At 46.1% G+C, this 18607-nt stretch overlaps 1 protein-coding gene across 2 annotated transcripts in view; it reads left to right on the top strand.

The window, feature by feature from the left end:
- The window catches only part of LOC310809421 (growth factor receptor-bound protein 2), a 29954-nt gene extending 15815 nt beyond the window's left edge, over positions 1-14139 (top strand). For both annotated transcript variants that reach the window (XM_083676674.1, XM_083676675.1), the window contains exons 3-6: positions 7840-7937; positions 10653-10775; positions 11611-11779; positions 12135-14139. In XM_083676674.1, coding sequence (XP_083532800.1) covers positions 7840-7937; positions 10653-10775; positions 11611-11779; positions 12135-12320 — 576 coding nt within the window. In that variant the 3' untranslated portion in view covers positions 12321-14139. The remainder of the gene's footprint in view (positions 1-7839; positions 7938-10652; positions 10776-11610; positions 11780-12134) is intronic.
- The last annotated feature ends 4468 nt before the right edge of the window (positions 14140-18607 follow it).

Below are 18607 nucleotides of genomic sequence, written 5' to 3'. Positions count from 1 at the left end.
GACTCATTTTCATCAAGATTATGTGGGACACTTCTCCCCCTGTGCCTGTATAGTAACGCTGTTTACTCGACTAAAAGCACTCGTCGACATGCGGCTTTGTAATTAGGTACTGTGTACTCGGTCTGTTTGTTGTGCCAGTCACCCCAGTTTGAGGGTACTGGGAGAATGCAGACTGGCAGCTGTGGGCTGGCGGGGAGGCTCCCCACATGAGGTCATGGCCTTGAGCAGTGTGTTAATTACAGGGGTGCTGGAGTGCTTCATTAGTGTAAGCTGCTCTGGCTGGGCCCTAGCCGCACTCATCCTCAGAGACAGCCTCTGACCCCCTGCTGCGGGGAGTAGAGGAGCTTCAGAGTGCTCCTCCTCCTCCTGCCTCCTGCCATCCATCCATCCCCTTGGTCTGCCGAGGTCACAATGGCCGCCAACGTGTCAGCATACCAGGTCTTCCAACGGGTGCATTCCACATACGCCAAACTATTCGCTCTGTCACATTACTGGCACACATTGACCCAGACTCTTTCTTTCTTTCTTTCTTTCTTTCTCTCTCTCGCTCTCACTCACACTCACACTCTCTCATACACACACACACACACACACACACACACACACACATAGTCTACACACACGCACACAGTCGGCATTATTGCATGCTGATGAACAGGGTCCTTGTTCGATCTGTTATCTGTTGTTGACCCTCATTGACACGACTGGGTTTCCTGTATGTTCAGCCCATACACAGTTCCCCTCAGTTTTAGTCACTGTCTCTCAATGCTTTGCATGGCATGTGACAAGACAACTTAATAGACGAGCCTAGTTTAATTGCTGGATGAATAAACGTGTGTGAGGTTCCATCGCTTGTTTTGTGTTAATGTGTAAATGGAGGACAGAAGGCTTGAGGTCCATTGTCAGAAACAACAAGCTTCGTAGACACCCATCGTTTGAAAAAAAGCTTTATCTCCACTGGCCTCTGATTAATTCACACTCCAGGATAATCCTCAGTCTTGATTCATAGCAGCAATCTTCTCTGGATTGTGCCCGCAGTACAGACACGTGGCTCAGTCAGCCCCTCACCCCCCCCCCCCCCTCCTCCTCTCTCGCTAGACTACACCAAGTAACCTTAGTCTGTATAAGCCTCTGTCACTGCCACTGTGGTGGTCTGTGGCCGGAACCCAAGGCTCGCTATGTATCTTAAAGCACTCACTGATCTGTGTTGGATTGTCTCATGTGTTCCACGTTCGAGGTTTGGGTTCAGGCTCTGCATCGTGGGTTTGTGTGGGTGGGTGGGTGGGTTGTGGGAGGCTATATAGTATGTATTCGTAAGAATGAAGCTTGTGAGGGGAAACCCGGTCAGCTCAGTGGCAGCTGTGGAGGAGATTATCCCCTGGACCTTAGCCTCACTAATAGAAACTCCTGCAACTATTGTGCCTCAGTCAGATTAAAAGACAAAAAAAAAAAAAAAAAAAAAGTCTACAGAGGGAGGGAGAGAGGGAATGCAGCAGAACGCCCACAGAGGCGCATTAGCAACAATGCAGGCCTGGCCACCATGGAGCCTAGAGAGACAGAACAACGCTCAGTCACAATGCTGTGGTTGTCTCCTCTCTGGGAGAAAAACTGCCAACAAAGCAAATGTTTTATTTCTCTTTTTCTCATGGGCCGCAAGCTCTTTCAGCTGCTTTTAAGAGGGGCCATTAGACCTCGTGTATCAGACCTTTCGCATAGAAATCCATTGCAGCCAGATAACTGTCCTATTAGCCGTTCTTAGTAAGAAACAATATGTGATATAAAACCTATTATGCAAAGAATCCCAAAATCCCCTGCCAGGTAAACAATTAGCCGCTGTTGGCTTCAGCGTTGAAGGAACTGCCGTGTGGTTTTAGTGTTACCGTGGAGCCACTAATGTGAGATGTATGTTTTCGGGGTTTGAAAGCGACTTGTTCTAATCTCAGTAAACAGGGACTCTTCAAGCTCCAAGGAGAAGCGTAATCTCTTTATGCAGGCTGAGCAAATGTCTGCGCTGGTCCCTAACAAGATAACGTGATAAAGTCGATACTTGGTAAATTGGTTGCCACAACAGAACCGCACTCGTCGTCTTTCAGCGCATGTTAGATGTAGTCGGTCGTTAACGACTTTGTTTGGCGTTTCATCATGAAGAGGCCCGGGGGCCAACAACACCGGTACCAGGAAGTTGTTTTTGATTTGCCTTTTATTCCTCAATGCTGTACAAAGTTTACATGTTGGCTTCCTTATTGAACGGAGGTACCAGCACTGAGGTAAACACTGTGCTGTGGTTAATTGCTCTTGGCACAGTTACATGTGAGCCATGGCTGCACCTTGAGCTGCCTGGTACTGGGCCGGGCCTTTCCCGAGGACCATTTCGGCAAGGAAACGCTTCGAGGCTATTCACACCTAGATCGTTTCACACCCACTGGTTTCAGACAGTGTCGGCCGACGTTTTTCACTGTGGCCACTTCCCCATTTACTTGAAATACCACCTCACTCTAGCACCTTTTATCTTAACCTGAGGCGACCTGATCTCTTGCTCACAGAGGTAGAAGTTGAGTGTAAGTTAGTGAGGGCCGTGCCGTCAGTGGTGGGGAGTGGCTGTGTCAGCGTTTGTCAGCTTGACTCTGGAGTGTGTACAGTATGTGGGCCTCGCCACTACTAGGGCACCAGGCGGGGCAGCAAGTCCCTTGTATCCCTTTCACACCATCACCCGCACATCAGTCACACACCATCAGATCACAGTCCTGCCAAGGCCCCCTGGGGCTCCGTTCCGTCACCTTGGAATGATGCTCCGAGTGCATGACTCAGCCGTGAGTGTGTAGCTGCGTGTGAGAGAGCAAGTGGGAGCAAGCGTCTGTGAGCACGTTGGTGGTAGCTCGCTATTGAGTGTGTGTGCGTGCGTGCGTGCGTGCGTGTGTGTGTGTGTGCGTGCGTGCGCGCCTACATGTAATAGCGGGAGCGAGGTCATTGTGAGTTCAGAGTGCCAGACTGTGCATCGGTAGAATCGGAGAGGACAAGCAGTCAGTCGTGCCCAGAGGCTGCCTGCACTGCCCTAATGTTTTTGGCCTAAATTGGGCTCCCTCCTGCGTGCAAGTGCCACCACACACTCACACACACTCTGCTGTAGGCATACTCTTCTGTCACTGTGCCTGTCTCCTCCTTGCACGCATTCCTTTTCACTCACAATCTACTCTACCCCTCTCCTCCCAGTACACACACACACACACACTCACTCACACACACACCCCTACGCCACAAGCATGGTCATGGGCTCTTCCTTCCCCCCTCTTAATTGAGTCTCTTTTGTGCAGGAGCGGCTGCGGTTCCTTAGTGACAGCTGGTGCGCTGCGTGCTCACTGGAGCAGACACACCAAAGTTCAGGGAGCACAGGGGCCAGTGGACAGCTGGGGGGGAAATCACCAAGACCCCATTATTGGGACTTTTGGAGCAGAGGAAGAGGAGATTGAGGAGGAGGAGATGGAGGAGATGGAGGAGAGAAGGGGGAGGGGTGGTGGGTACTTCTGTCAATCCTATCACACTCTCTTTCTCCTGACACTGAGGGCCTGGCGGCCAGCTCTGCCCTCACAGCTGAGGTTCATCCTGTCTCCTGTGATTTGCCGCGATTTGTCTGTTTGCTTCTCTCTCAGCTAAAACCCTGTGGCATCGCCACCACGGGGACCGGTTCCCGTGCCTGCTCTGTGCAGGGTTTTGCATTATGCAGATGCGTGTAGCTACTCGGAGGCGTTATGAAACTGAGCGGTTCAGTAGAACTTGAGTCACTCTTACGGGATGGGGCGGGGACTGGCATACACCCTGCAGCTGAAGCATGTCTGTGCAGTAGATGTTGGTCCGATAGGCCTCAATGGCGGGTAGCTTTGGTCTTGTTTCCAGCAGTGTGTGTCTTCTCTAGTCAACAAGGATTTGCGTACAGTACACTACTGTTGACCCCACCCTGATGGTATCAGAGCTCTGGGACATAATGACGCAGTCATTATTACTCGCTTGTGTTGTACGCACTGACTAACTGGTGACTGACTGACTGACTGACTGCATTTTGCTGAATAATTAGCAATTATTAATGTGAGTGGTAGCAGCACTCCAGAGTGCGACCATTTGACTTTGCTGAGCGAGTAAAATAAATGGTTGGAGTGCTCATTGGCCTGCATAATGTTTTTATAACGCAACATGTTTGTTATTCATTCCGCCCTCTCGTTGTCATTTCGTTCTCGTTGTCATTCGGCCTACATGAAAACAACCGTTATCTCCCGATAAATTATTTGTTACATTGAAGTTGGGAAAGGAACTACAGACCGCCCAATATCGCGCTGCAAGTTAGGCTTTCCGCCTAGAGCTGCGCAGTGTCAAAGCGAAACACATCTGTCCAATCTTTGAAGAAACGAGGAACTAAAATGATTTGGCCTAAATTATGATGCGAAATAAATATTTTAAAGTTCCGTGAGGATACGGAGTAAAACGCTGCCATTCATAAGCAACCGCCAGAGTGTCAGGTGATCACTGCGAGATGTGCCGCCACAAGGACAATGTAGCCTGGCCGCATTTAGCGTTCGGCCGGTGTTCATTCCGGACCCTGCAAGTTGTGTGGCAATACAAGGATATTGTATCTCGGATGCACATGTAAACAGAGCAGAGGCTTTCACCAAAGCAGCACAAAATGTCCAGTAAGAAAATATATTTCGCTTTTCTCTCATGGTCTGCTGTGCCGTATTATTTGTATAGACAATCTTTAATTCTGTGTCTATAGTTGTTTAAAAGCCTATTTTAACATTTTCTTCATTTGATATCCATATGACTTGTCTTGGCCTGCACTGTGCCTTCCCCGCATGCAATTGGGATGTCATGATCATATTTTGTCTTATCAAAGAATAGGTGATTCTTTTATTTGGCCAAGTATATTTGCACATACAGGAAATTGACTTGGTGAGGTTGGTGCATGGGACATAAAAAAACTATATATAAGCAAAATATTAACAAAAAAATTACAAAATCGCAAAATGTTAACAAAATAGCCATAACAAATTTACTAAAAATAACAATAAAACAATACATTTTGTAGGCTGTGCGAGGCTAAGAGGCAATGAGGATAGAGGCTGTGAAATGGGTATGGGGCATGTACACTATAAATTAGAATACATTTAAATTAATTACAAAATTACACTGTCAGTGCATTGTGTGGGTGTGTGTGACAGGGTGGGGTGGGGGGGGTGTAGTGGAAATGCGTGTCTGTAAATAGTAAGACCTTTGAAATGAGAAGTGGAACATTTAGCACACACACACACACACACACCACAAATAGTTTCTGAATGCAAACGGAGAGTTAATTTCTAAGATGATTTAGCCTACAATTTTTTTTCTATTCCGTGACAAAACGTTGGTGTGACCAAATCATGCACTGGTGCCGCAAAAAGAAAAAGGGGGGAAAAGCCGAGCCTGGAGGTAGAAACGGACCAGAAACAGGCCTCGTTGGCTGTGTTGAGTTGTGTTTGCATTATGGAGATGTTTCTCAACAGCCGTAGTGTGTTACAGATCAATACTCTCAGGTCAGAACCCAGGCAGCGCTCTTCTCTGTAGCTACTGCAGCAGCCCTGGTGTGAAACGCTGCCAGCCAGCTGAACTGCACTGGGCTAGTCTGCCTCCCCCACTAGAGCATACACTAGAGCATACACTAGAGCATACACTACAGCATACACTACAGCATACACTAGAGCATACACTAGAGCATACACTACAGCATACACTAGAACATACACTAGAGCATACACTAGAGCATACACTAGAGCATACACTAGAGCATACACTAGAGCATACACTAGAACGTACACTAGAACGTACACTAGAGCATACACTAGAGCATACACTAGAGCATACACTAGAACGTACACTAGAGCATACACTAGAACATACACTAGAGCATACACTAGAACGTACACTAGAGCATACACTAGAGCATACACTAGAACGTACACTAGAACGTACACTAGAGCATACACTAGAACGTACACTAGAGCGTACACTAGAACATACACTAGAGCATACACTAGAGCATACACCTACTCAAGATGACTGTCAATATATTTGTGTATGTGTGTAAGAGAGGCAGAGAAATCAATCTTATCGGACCCAACCGTCTTATCTATCGATCTGATCGCTCCAAGGCCAATTTATGGGCCTAAAGGTCAGAGCTCGTGTTGTGCTTAACCCCTAACCCTTAAGAAGCCACTTTTTGCCGGTTGTGGTTGAGATGGTGTTGCTGAGCGAGTACTGCATTTTCTCTGAGCCCCCATTCTCACATCTCTTCCAGGCTAACACTCTCACACACACTGTCTCTCACTCACACACACACACACACACACACACACACACACAACTAATGTGGTGTCACAGCTTGGTCAAATGTGAACACCACACACACTCTGTTAACCATGACTCACACTCTGCTCAGGATCAGGTGTGTGAGTTCACTTTACACACACACACACACACACACACACTCTCTCACACTCGCCCGGCAGCCATCTAGACTTACATGCATTCAGAAAGTAGTTGGATGTGACACGCTATGCAGAAGTCCCATGTGTGTGGGCTGTTATTCAGCTTAGTTTTTAGACCCTCTCTGATTTGATAATGATGGCACACCCACTCCACCTCCTTCTCCTTCCCTTCCTCCCTGCTCTGTGCACAGGAAGGATGTTGCCCGCTCCATTTCCTCCACAACCCCCCCCCCCCACCCCCACCCCATCAAAAAGATTTAGTTCCTTTACAACATGGATTAGTGAGAGTGGTTTACATAAAGTTGGTGCCAAAAACCCAAAGCCCTGTGGTCAGCTTGGCGGTCTGCGCAAAGTGTCATCATCAGTGATTGCGCTTTTGAAATTCCTGTGTAGAGATGAGGCTATCTGTTCTTCCGGTTTCTTGTGAATTAGGACTGATGAACACATGGTGATGGTATCAGTGGAGTCTGAAGCATGAAGGTGTGACATGGTGGAGGTGGGGGAGGTCATCATTTGAGTAGGTATGTGTCAGTGTAGTACTAAGTCAGAACCAGAGATAGTGGAGGTGGGATGTCTTCTAAGTCAGAAGCAGAGATGGTGGAGGTGGGACGTCTTCTAAGTCAGAACCAGAGAGAGGAACAAAGAAAATGCACACCTTCATCTTCCTGTGTGAATAATACACAAGCCAGGGGCTGAAATGACTAACACTGCACCGGTGTACAGGAGTATGTTTCTCAGGGCACACACACACACACACACACACACACACACACACACAGTTAAACATCCACTCATGCGCCAGTGCCCCCCACACCTGCGCAGCACATGCTGTCAGACATGAGTGCTCACACAGCTGACGTGAGGTCACAGAGGCGTGTCTGAGTGGTTAATGGGCGTCACAACTGACAGAAATGTCTCTCTGTGTGCTTGATTGGTTGGTGCTATACATTTTACATTTACGGCATTTAGCAGACGCCTTTATCCAAAGCAACGTACAACAAATACATTTGACTAAGTAAGTGAATCATCTGTCCATCAGTCATCATAAGAAACATTCATCAATGCTAGGACCAGGGGCTATTGGCAGTCACAATGCTAGAAGAAAGGAAGATTTATTTTTTTATTTTAATTTATACGGTGTGAATTTAGCCCAAATGTTATCAGTCTGTGTACTTGTGAGATGCTGCCTTGTGTGTCAGTCAGCTTCCCTTTTCAATCAATCCTGTGTGTGCGTGTGTGCGTGTGTGTTGTGTTCACTACACATCGTGACGCCCACTAAGGTGTGTATGGACGTACAAATGACCTCTCCATTGTGTTCCCTTTTCTCTAGGTATTAAATGAAGAGTGTGACCAGAACTGGTACAAAGCAGAACTTAACGGCAAAGACGGCTTCATTCCCAAGAACTACATAGAGATGAAAGCCCATCCGTAAGTATTTGAACCCAGACCCGTCATGACTCAGGGGGACTCGCCCGTCTCTCCTGGGAGCTGTAGCTGACTCAGGAGGGACAGAGAGCTCCAGCAGCCAGGGTGTGTTAATGAAGAACTAGGCTAAAGCCCGTAGCCTGTGGCCCAGCAGTCAGTTAGAGGAACCATGCCATTGTGGGCTCGATGTGCTATTATTCAGCGCTGGTGCTGAGAAATCATTATCATCAGATCAGTATTGGCATAGGAATAGGAAGTGCCCTCCCTCTCGCCACCCTGAGAGGACCTAAATAAGAGCAGGACACACTGTTCATCACCAACAGGACTCCTCCTCCTCCTCCTCCTCCTGTCTCTGAGTTCACGCCGGGCCACGGTTTAACTGTAACATATCCTCTGGGATTATTCATGGGACTCATTTGGTATTATAGGAAGTAATCTGTTTGGAATGGTGGCTGTAGTGGAATCGTGTTTATTTCAGACGGGAGCCACTGATTGCTGAGAAAAAAGCTAGGCTACTCTCCTCCTCTTTTTTTTTTTTTTTTTTTTTTTTTTTTTTCTTCTTCTAAAGTGATGCTGTTCAATACTCAAAAAGATGGACAGATTCCAAATGGCAAAACTGTTCCCTCCAAACTGATCGTCTAGTGCTGCATTGGCCGTGTGTGTGTGTGTGTGTGTGTGTGTGTGTGTGTGTGTACTCTTGAGGATGTCTGGCTGGATTCTTAGAGGACATTACGGCAGGAGGGTTAGGACCATGCCAGATTGGCTCTCTGTGTATTTATCCGCTCGGGGCCTCTTAGTCTTAATTGAATATTGACCCTGTTGCATCATGGCTGGTGCTCTATCTGTATCAGATTGGGGGGTGTTGGTGCAGGGTGGAGGGGGGGGGGGGGGGGTTGGGTCTGGCTCTTCCAAGGACGCTTCTCCAGGGTCCTGCTCCTGCTTGTCTGTACAGTGAAGTCAGTGCCTTCTCTCCTCTTCTCTGGGATGCAGGAAATACAGCTTTCTAGGTCTAGGACAGGTATGTTCTCTGGATTGGTTGATGTTCGGGCTAGGGTCAGAGAGAGAGCTGAGGTCAGTCCTCATGGGGTGGAGCCCTGCTCAGCTGCTGTGGAGCAGAGTGAGAGTCTCCCACTGGGTGTCTGTGGTCCCTTGGGGGGAAGGCAGGCCAACAGAGACTGTTATGTGGGTGGATATGGGCTGATGAGGATCTGTGGACCCCCCCTCCCCCGCTCTCTCTCTCCCTTCCCCTCTCTCTGTCAGAGTGGAACTTACTACTCACCTCCACTTCCTCACCAGAGGCTTGGTTGTAATCGTCCTGGCTGTCATTCACAAACCACATCAAAGGGGACAGGAAAGGTTGTGCCATTTAGGAAGCTGGTCTGTGTTCAGGTCTTTGTTGTTCTGGTACTAGTGATGCCCTATGTCCTCACAGTTTGTACCATCATAAAGTGAAGCGTTTTTGTTGTTGTTGTTGTTTGTTTTTTCATGAAGTGAAGAGTTGATAGATACCATATCTACATAATGTATTAAATACAAAGAATGCTATGCAAGTATTCAATAGCTTTGCCTAGATGCTCACCTCTGTCTGCCCCCCCCACCCCCCACCAAACTTACTATAAGTAAGCTGCAAGCTGAGCCCCCCACTCTTCCCCTGCCCCTGTATCATTGAGTTCAGTATAAGGAACAAGGGACCGTGATCATGTGACAGTAATTAGCCCTTTGTCTCCCCCACCCCCCCCCCCCCCCCCATAGAACTGGCTGTGGTGGAGTGCGACCAGGCAGCGCCAGGCACACAGCAGAGCAGCCTGCCTCATGGAGGGGCTCACACACAGTCACACAGTACAGTAGCTGACTGCTCCAGGGCCAGGTCTGACTGCAGTACGCTGGGCTGTCATAGATGTTAGTGTTCCCCTGCACACGTACTGTATGACAAACATGGGTCTTTTGGTACCATCTTTAGGGTGATACAGGCATATGTTTTACAGCTTGTGTGCGTGTGCGTGTGTGTGTTGTGAGAGAGATACGCAGCCAGCCTGGCTCCACGTGGCTCTTTCCGAGGCCCATTAATTGCTGTGCCGTCACCTTTTATCAAACAGGGAACTGTACCCAGGGGCTGAGCGCTAGAACACACATGCAAAGAGGATTACGGGCTTTTTTCATTTCATTATTGATTTTCACTTTCATGCAAAGGAGCCGAGATGTCATCTCTGGGCTGGTCTTGTTAATTATTAACAGGAGGAGAGAGAGCTGTCTCAGTCTGTCAGCCTCCTCTCAGCCCCCCCCCGCCCCCCGCCCCCCCCTGCAGCTGCTGCTAGCCCAGCCCGAACCTGCTGCTGTCACCGCCCAAACAGGCCACGGGCAGGCTGCTCACCCAACTTCTACCTCACAGCCACAGCACGCTATCCCCAGTCCTCCAACCTCTGTCTGTGGCTCTCCTTACATACACACACACACACACACACACACACACACACACACACACACACACACACAGCTGTTGTTCTCGTCCTACCTGCAGCATTGTAAACCGGTTGACCTGGTCAGAGGACTTATTCAGAAATGTAGTCTCTTAGCCACTGTATAAACATTTGTAGAGGACCTTGTCACTGTTGATGATCAGGCAGCTGTAGTGCTGCTTGTATGTAGTCCTGTCTGTGTGTTTGGACCCTCCGGGCTGTGTTCTCATCTCTAAGCGTGTGTGCCTCTCTGTCCCTGTAGGTGGTTCTTTGGGAAAATCCCCCGGGCCAAAGCAGAGGAGATGTTGAACAAACAGAGGCACGACGGGGCGTTCCTCATCAGAGAAAGTGAGAGTGCGCCGGGGGACTTCTCCCTTTCTGTCAAGTAAGTGGCCACACATGCATCAATACTCAAATACTCAAAACTCAGAAGGTTTCAAAAACCCCTGGGCCGCGTCATGACATTGAATTGTAGGCAGAATATTATCTGCGTTCTGTCTCTCTGTCTCTCTGTCTCTCTGTCTGTCTCTCTGTCTGTTTGTCTCTCTGTCTGTCTGTCTCTCTGTCTCTCTCTGTCTCTCTGTCTGGTGTTTTTCTTTTTTTTTTTCTGTCTCGTCTCTCTGTCCCTCATGACTACTATATTGACACTTCCTTATCCGTCTCAAGTCCTATGTGCTGCCCCCTGGTGGTGGGCCTAGGTTTACCCATCGTCTATGTGTGTGCATTGACTCCCCCCCTGTCCTCCAGTGACTTTTGCGAGTGTGTTTCATCTGTCTTGTCTCCGGCTTGCACAATGCTGACGCACACACACAGCCAGATTTCCCTTTGACTCTTTCCCCCCACTCTGCTTTCCTGGAAGGCGCATGTCGCCAGGACTGCAGTCTGTGGCTTTATGTAAAGTTGGCACTCAGATAGAGATCATCGATCGTAGAGATGCCTTTCCCCAAATCCACCTGTGGCCCTGGGCCTGTCTTTGAGTCTTGTTGTCCCAGACAGACAGGCGTGACTCATCCTCCTGTTCCTGGTGTGGGAAAGGTTGATGGTGTCTCTTTGTCTGCGCTGTCTCCATCCGTATGGGTTGACACTGATTTTAGCAACAGTCTCTGTTAACTTGTAGCCAGGGGGCACTCAATCTCTTTTTTTTCCAACACTTGTGTTTAACTGTTGCTGTTCATCTCCTCATTCTCTCTCTCTCTCTCTCTCTCTCTTTCTCCCCTCAGGTTCGGGAACGACGTCCAGCACTTCAAAGTCCTGCGCGATGGTGCAGGGAAGTACTTCCTGTGGGTGGTTAAGTTTAACTCGCTGAACGAGCTGGTGGACTACCACCGCTCCACCTCAGTATCCCGTAACCAGCAGATCTTTCTGCGTGACATCGAGCAGGTCACCCAGGTGAGACCCCACACACACACACCAACACAGCCTAACCTAACCTAACCCAACCCAACTCACTCTAGGGTCACAATGACTGACCTGATTCAAACTGGGGTTATTTGTCCTTAACCTCCTGTGAGTGGCTCTACTGTGAGCCCCTGAGTTGCAGAGTCACTAATCCTGTCTGACCAGTTCATCACAGAGTCATTCAGAAATCACTAGCAGGTCAGAGCAGGAGAGTGTGTCCTCGTAGCATCTGACTTGAGTTAACATGGCTGAGACTCATGGATTTGTTTTTCTCTCTCTCTCCCTCTTTGTCTGGCTCCATCCCTCCATCCATCCCTCCCTCCCTCCCCCTCTCTCTCGCTCACAGCATCCCACATATGTGCAGGCGCTCTTTGACTTTGACCCCCAAGAGGATGGAGAGCTGGGCTTCCGACGAGGCGACTTCATCCAGGTGCTGGACAACTCCGACCCCAACTGGTGGAAAGGAGGATGCCACGGGCAGACGGGCATGTTCCCCCGCAATTACGTCACACCCGTCAACCGGAACATGTAAACAAACACAACAACAACAACAACCAACAACAACTACCAACACACCAACCCCATCAGACCCCCCCCCCCCCTCCACCCCAGCACCCTAAAACATCAGGAGCAGACAAGAGGAATGCCAACAGGAGAGGAAAAAGGAGGGAGAGTGGTGGTGTCGGAGGCGTCACAAAACCTGAGCAAAATCAACTTTTATTACTGAGAATGTTCGCCTCCATAGTGAAATGCTTCAGTCAGGACTGAACTGTCATTGAGGGAAACCTGCAGAGAAACAAAGCATAGTGCACCAAAAGTGAAGATACCAGAATGATTCTACCGCTAGCCTCCCACAGCTGCTTCTGTCCCCTCCTCTCCTCCACTTCTTTACATTCAGCCTTTTTTTTCCTTTTTTTTTTTTTTTGCCGCATGTTTTAAATACCAATAAATCCTAACTCTGTTTTAAAGACAAAAAAATACACATAAAAATATAAATAAATTTAAAAAAAAATGATTAAAAAAGGAAACAAATACGGATGCTATCTGCAGCAAGTTTCCATGTCCAAGATCATTGGCACGTGAGCATTGTACATCAGCCCTGGGCTGTGTAAAAATAAATCACCTATAGAGAGAATCCATTTTTTAAGAATATATATTATATATATTTGTATGTGTTTGTCTGTTTTACCTCTCATCACAAATTGTATTGTTGTTTTTTTTTCCATTTGTAAATTATGTTTAGTCTGGATAAGACCTAGTAGCTCTAGGAAGTGCTGCATTGTCCGTATGATTTCTCTGGATTATCTGAGGGCTCTCAGATAAGATGGAACGATATTTAAAGCTTTGTGGATTCCATTTGAAATGATTTCCTCGTCTGACAACGAGAAACTAAAAGAAACCAATCCTGTCAGGAAGCTAACGTCGACCAGCGAGTAAGAGCCATGTATGCTGCAAAGAGCTGTTGTATTATGAAACCCTGTAAAAGGCCAGCCACCTTTTTAAGCCAATGTATTTATTGCAGCCATTTTACTCTTGGGCCGTGAATGTAGCTGACTGAGTCCATAGACATTGACATGAGGGAAGCAAGGTCGGAGAACTGAACTACACAACTGCAAGGGATTTCCAAGACATGCTGAATTAGTAATGGTGTCAATATTCTTTTATATAGAGAGATATATGAAAATGCATCCAGTACATATACAGACATATACAGACACATGCACGCACACATTCAAAATCACTCGCCTCCCTGTTATACCTGCACATAACAAGAAGGTGAGTTTGGATAATCACATGATGTAATCACCAGTTCTGCAACTGGCACCGATAAACAGTTTGAGAAAAATTGAGAGAGTGTCTTTTATGCTCAAAAGTTGAGATCAGCTTTACTGATGTAACGTTTTTGTTTTGTTTTTCTTCTCCTGTCCAGTGTGGCGTGTGCTCGAGCACTTTTTATGTTAAGTTTGATTTCTTGTGTGTGTGTATGCGCGCATGTGTGTGTGTTTTCTGTGTGTGTTTTTGTTTTGTTTCTTTGTTCTCTCTGGATAGTGCCTTTCTCTCTGGTGTTTCAGTATCTCCGACCTGCTGCTTTGAGCCCCTCCCCTTTGTGGGGCCTGTCAGTTCTGCAGTGAGAAACCGTGTACATAATCCATTCCCCCCCATCAACTCCACGTTGCCCTCCCTTCGCCTTTGCCCTTACCAACATGGAACTCTTCTTATTTAAGTGTCTCTCGCCTTCTCTTACCTAATGATACTCTGTTTTGTTTTTTGTCTCTTTTTTTTTTTTTTTTTCATTTGGATTTTGTTTATGTTTTTTGTTTTCAATTAATAAAAATGCAATTATAAAAAAATGAGAACCCTGTGGTGTGGGCTGTTTATTGTCTGCATTACTGTTGTTTTCCGGGTTTATTGCGTCTCACAATGAGCCTCACCCGCCAATACGCATATGAAGTTCCCTAAAGAAATTCCTTTCAGCTTTTAAATGCATAAACTGAGTGCTGGCAATTTTTTCTGGATTTTTCCACATTTTTCCCTTTTTTTTAATTTATTTTTTATTATTGTCATTGTCGTCATTGTCATCACAGGGCTCTTTTTCTGATGTTTCAACCACAGTCGTCTCAGACAGACAGGTTTATTTCACTTCACATGACCCAAGTAAATATGGACACGTCATCAGTACTCTCTCTCTCTCTCTCTCTCTCTCTCTCTCTCTCTCTCTCTCTCTCTCTCTCTCTCTCTCTCTCTCTCTCTCTCTCTCTCTCTCTCTCTCTCTCTCTCTCTCTCTTAGTATCTATGCCTTGTGGTATGAACAGTTGGTCTTGAGTCATCTCTTCCCTGATGTTAGATGGCGAGGGAGGGGTAATGGTGTTTTAAATGCCCAAACCCTGTGGCAGAGCCGGAGTCTAACTGGTAGGGACGGGGACATGCAGTCAGAGTTTCCAATAAAACAAACTCCATACATCAAGCTCCACTGAGTCTACAGTAAAGTGTATCTAAGACGTCCCTCGGGGTGCTATGACCAAGGTTGATTTGGGGTGCTATGACCAAGGTTGATTTGCTCTTCAGGAGCGGTGGAGAGGAAGATTATGGCTATGCCTGTAAGCACAGCCTTGGGTCTTCTGTACATTCAGTACATTGGTTTGCTTCGTAGCAAAAAAATTAACCATTGCATTACACTCGGTCTGGTGAACGGACTGTGTCTGCTTTTGGATCTCTTTGTTTGTAGCACTTAAGCACTCCCCCCAATCTGGCCGCTTTCTATACACATTTGCGTCACAGACTGCCTTTGGAGGAAACTAGAAGACTGAGCATTAAAGTGCTCTCCCTCTGCGGCCTTGTCATATGGGATTCATTGTGGTCTGAGAGGATGTCAGGGCAGGCCAGTCTGTTTGATGCACTGTAGATTAGGGACACATCCTTTTATTTTCTTTCTGACATCTTGAAGCATTGACAGTGAGACATCCATGTCCTCGCCACTGTTGGCCTCTGGCTGCAGAGAGAAGGGAAGCAGGCTGACAGCAGGTTAGCCACGGCAGCAGTTTGTTTGAGGTAAAATGTTAGAGGTTTACTCTGTGTCTGGTATACAGTACAGTCAGAAGCCATAGGGGGGCTTCCTCCTCTTTTTGTCCCACCAGCCATATGGCGCTGTAGAGTTGATGACATGCTGGGGGAGATTTAAAAGTAAGTCCTCTATCGCGTTTTGACATTTTAAGAAGCTTTTAGGTTTTAAACGGAGGGCAGCTCATGGAGACAGGGAGGATTATCACCAGCATGTGAACTTGTGGCCTGTTTGTACGAGTCACTCCGTGTCCTCAGCACTGACCCGAGTACTGCACTATGGACACGTCAAACATCCTGGAGCACATGTCATTGGAGGCAATCAGCATTGTGTCACTGTTTTATTTTTGAGTATACGAGGCTGGATATTTTTTTGTACAGTCGAGTATCTGATATGCATTCGCTTTGAAGTTTGGGAGGAACAGTAGGCGGTACCCTGTAATCAGGTGCTTAATGCAAACAACAGAAAGATTTATTGTGCACTAATACACATGCCTCAATAGACAGATGAAGAATGACCATTTAAGGTCCTGTCTGGCCATGGCTACTGTACAACAGCCTTTATTTGTGACTCCTGTTCAGGATGTGTAAGGATAAGACATTCACAGTGCTGTCATCCCTTGGCTCCCATGTCTACATTATTCAAGAGGATAGAGTGTAACTTCAAAACTTTAGAATCTATTTTGGGGCGTTTGCCTGAAGTTGTATTAGTTCTCTGACATTAAGTGCTGCTGTCTTGGACCAGGTCTCTCTTGAGATTGTATCTCAAGAGAGACCTGGTCTCTCTCTGTACCCAGATAAAAAATAAAAGGCTTCTGCATATCATATAGTGCTTGGTGCTTCACCTTGGTAATAGTTGTGGTAAATTCCCCCACCCTCACATTCATGGTTTATGGGTTGAATTAACCCCACACAATTTGAAGAGTTTTATGACCAGGTGAAAAAGCATCATAAATATTTCATTCTAATCAACTTGCCTTTCACTGGTGTCAGGCACCTAAAAGGTGTGAAAGCAAATGGTATCATCCCGACCATTTAAGCCAGATGAGATCATACTTATGTAACATGCAATATGGTAGCCTTTTCTCTCTCTCTCTCTCTCTCTCTCTCTCTCTCTCTCTCTCTCTCTCTCTCTCTCTCTCTCTCTCTCTCTCTCTCTCTCTGCGGTTCCCTTCTCCCACTGGGAAATGCAGGTACTGTAGATGAGATGAGCTCACTGGGTTTGTCCGAATTGAGCTTCACCTGGCAGTGGCACAGACCCAGGCAGGGTCACACCGGGCGATGGTCCAAGATTTGAAGGTCGTATTCGAGGGTAAAGCTTTCCAGAGCTTCCCACTGCTATGCTTTATGATGCAGTCGTCATATTCAAATAAGGATGAAGACACAATTGACCTTAAATGCTCAACTGCACCTCATGCAAATGTGAAATGCAAACATTGGCTTCTTTGTACTTCAGCCGTCCAGTTACTTATCAGGCTGAGTGATCTTAATGGTGTTCTTTTACACTGCCGCCATGAAGCACTGCCAAATGTCTCACTCAAATCCTGACTGTGAGAGCAAGCATAACAAAACAACCCTTGTACACACGAAAATACACATTGTTAGGAACATCACATAAGATATTAATCAAATACAGATGAGACTACACCTTATAAGTAATGCATTCATGCATGTGATAAGTCAACCTTTGCTTTGCCTGCTGACAGAAACAGAATCCCACACTTCAGCTCTCACTGCTACCAGAGAGGTTTGCTTCTATGTATGGTGCATTATCGCCACCCCCTGGCAGCTATTAGTATGGGTGGGGTGGGATCTTAGAGAACAGGGACTGAAAATACACTACTTAACACTTTCTAAATGATGTGTGATGTTTCACATGTTTTACATGATAATGATGTTAAAGCATCTTATTTCAGTTAACGCTCTCATTTCAGTTTTCAGAGAAAAAAGGCTGACTTCTTGTCATGCATTTCTTCCAATACACTTAGGAAGTGCATTTATTCAACATTAATGCAACAAACGATAAATTCATCTGTAACGACATGTTTATCACATTTCACAAACTTCGTGTTGCATGTGGCCCCATCTGGCCTTTACATACCGGCCCAATAGGCGTACAGGCATGCTCACTGTTACCACTGCGAGGCGCTCCTTTATCATTTTCCCCTATAACGAATCGTTATTGTTCGAATATGGTTTTGTGTTATATAAAATAAAATATTTTAATTAATGCTTTGAATCTGAGTTTAATGATTGATTTCAATTAAACATCTTTGTCATTGATCATTTTACTACTACTTTTGAGTACAATATAGACTGTTCTCTTAATCACAAAATAATATGACTGTCATAAACCCGTTTTTAATAGTTCTCAACAATTGTAATTCACTTTTTGTTCATGTATTATTTGCTGAAGAGACATACGTGAGACAGTGGTCCTTTATACATGCCGCACTTTCGAAAAGATTTGCGTTGTCGGCAGGATTCGAACCTGCGCGGGAAGATCCCAATGGATTTCTAGTCCATCGCCTTAACCACTCGGCCACGACAACTTGATAAAGATACAAGCAAAAATTACGTTTATAAATAATATTACAATATAATAAAACCGCTACAGATTAATTTTCGGGAACGTGGTTACTTTGTGTCGCGTGTGGTTACATTGTAACAACATCAGAAACCGATTTGGTAGGACGCGCCGTCAGAAATGATATGATTTAGATTTCGTTCCGAAATATAATTTTTTTATCATGAAGTCCAAAACAATAACATGTATTTGCATTTAGATTATCAGTATTGGCTATATTGACATACTTTTCGGATGGAGTGGAAATCAGATAATCAAAAGGTTTCTCATGTCTGTGAGAACTGTGGATTAACTTACATTAAAAATATCCATGAGAAACAGACAGTCAAAAAGTGCCTTGTCCATTTTCTTGCATATCAGTTCAGCACGATAATAATATAAGATAGGCCAATGCATCTTTTCTGTTGAGTCTGACTATACCAAACATGGGAGGACGGGGAGGTCGAGATGGGGCTCTTTTTGGAACATCGATGAAATCTATCCCTAGGGAGGCCCATTCGGTAGGTCATGATGAAAGCTGTAATTAATGACCTGTAACTAGCACTACATTATCATTCAATAGTTCGGACACGTACAAATATGCATGTCTGGAACACTAAAACATGACTGACTCTGTGCTTATGTAAATACATATTAGAATGTGGAAACAAGTGATTGATTTAAATTCAATATTG

This window comes from Argentina silus (assembly GCF_951799395.1).
Source record: "Argentina silus genome assembly, chromosome: 9".
In the NCBI taxonomy this organism is placed as follows: domain Eukaryota; kingdom Metazoa; phylum Chordata; class Actinopteri; order Argentiniformes; family Argentinidae; genus Argentina; species Argentina silus.
The sequence above is the reverse complement of the archived record's forward strand: the minus strand, read 5'-3'. Positions and strand labels throughout refer to the sequence as shown.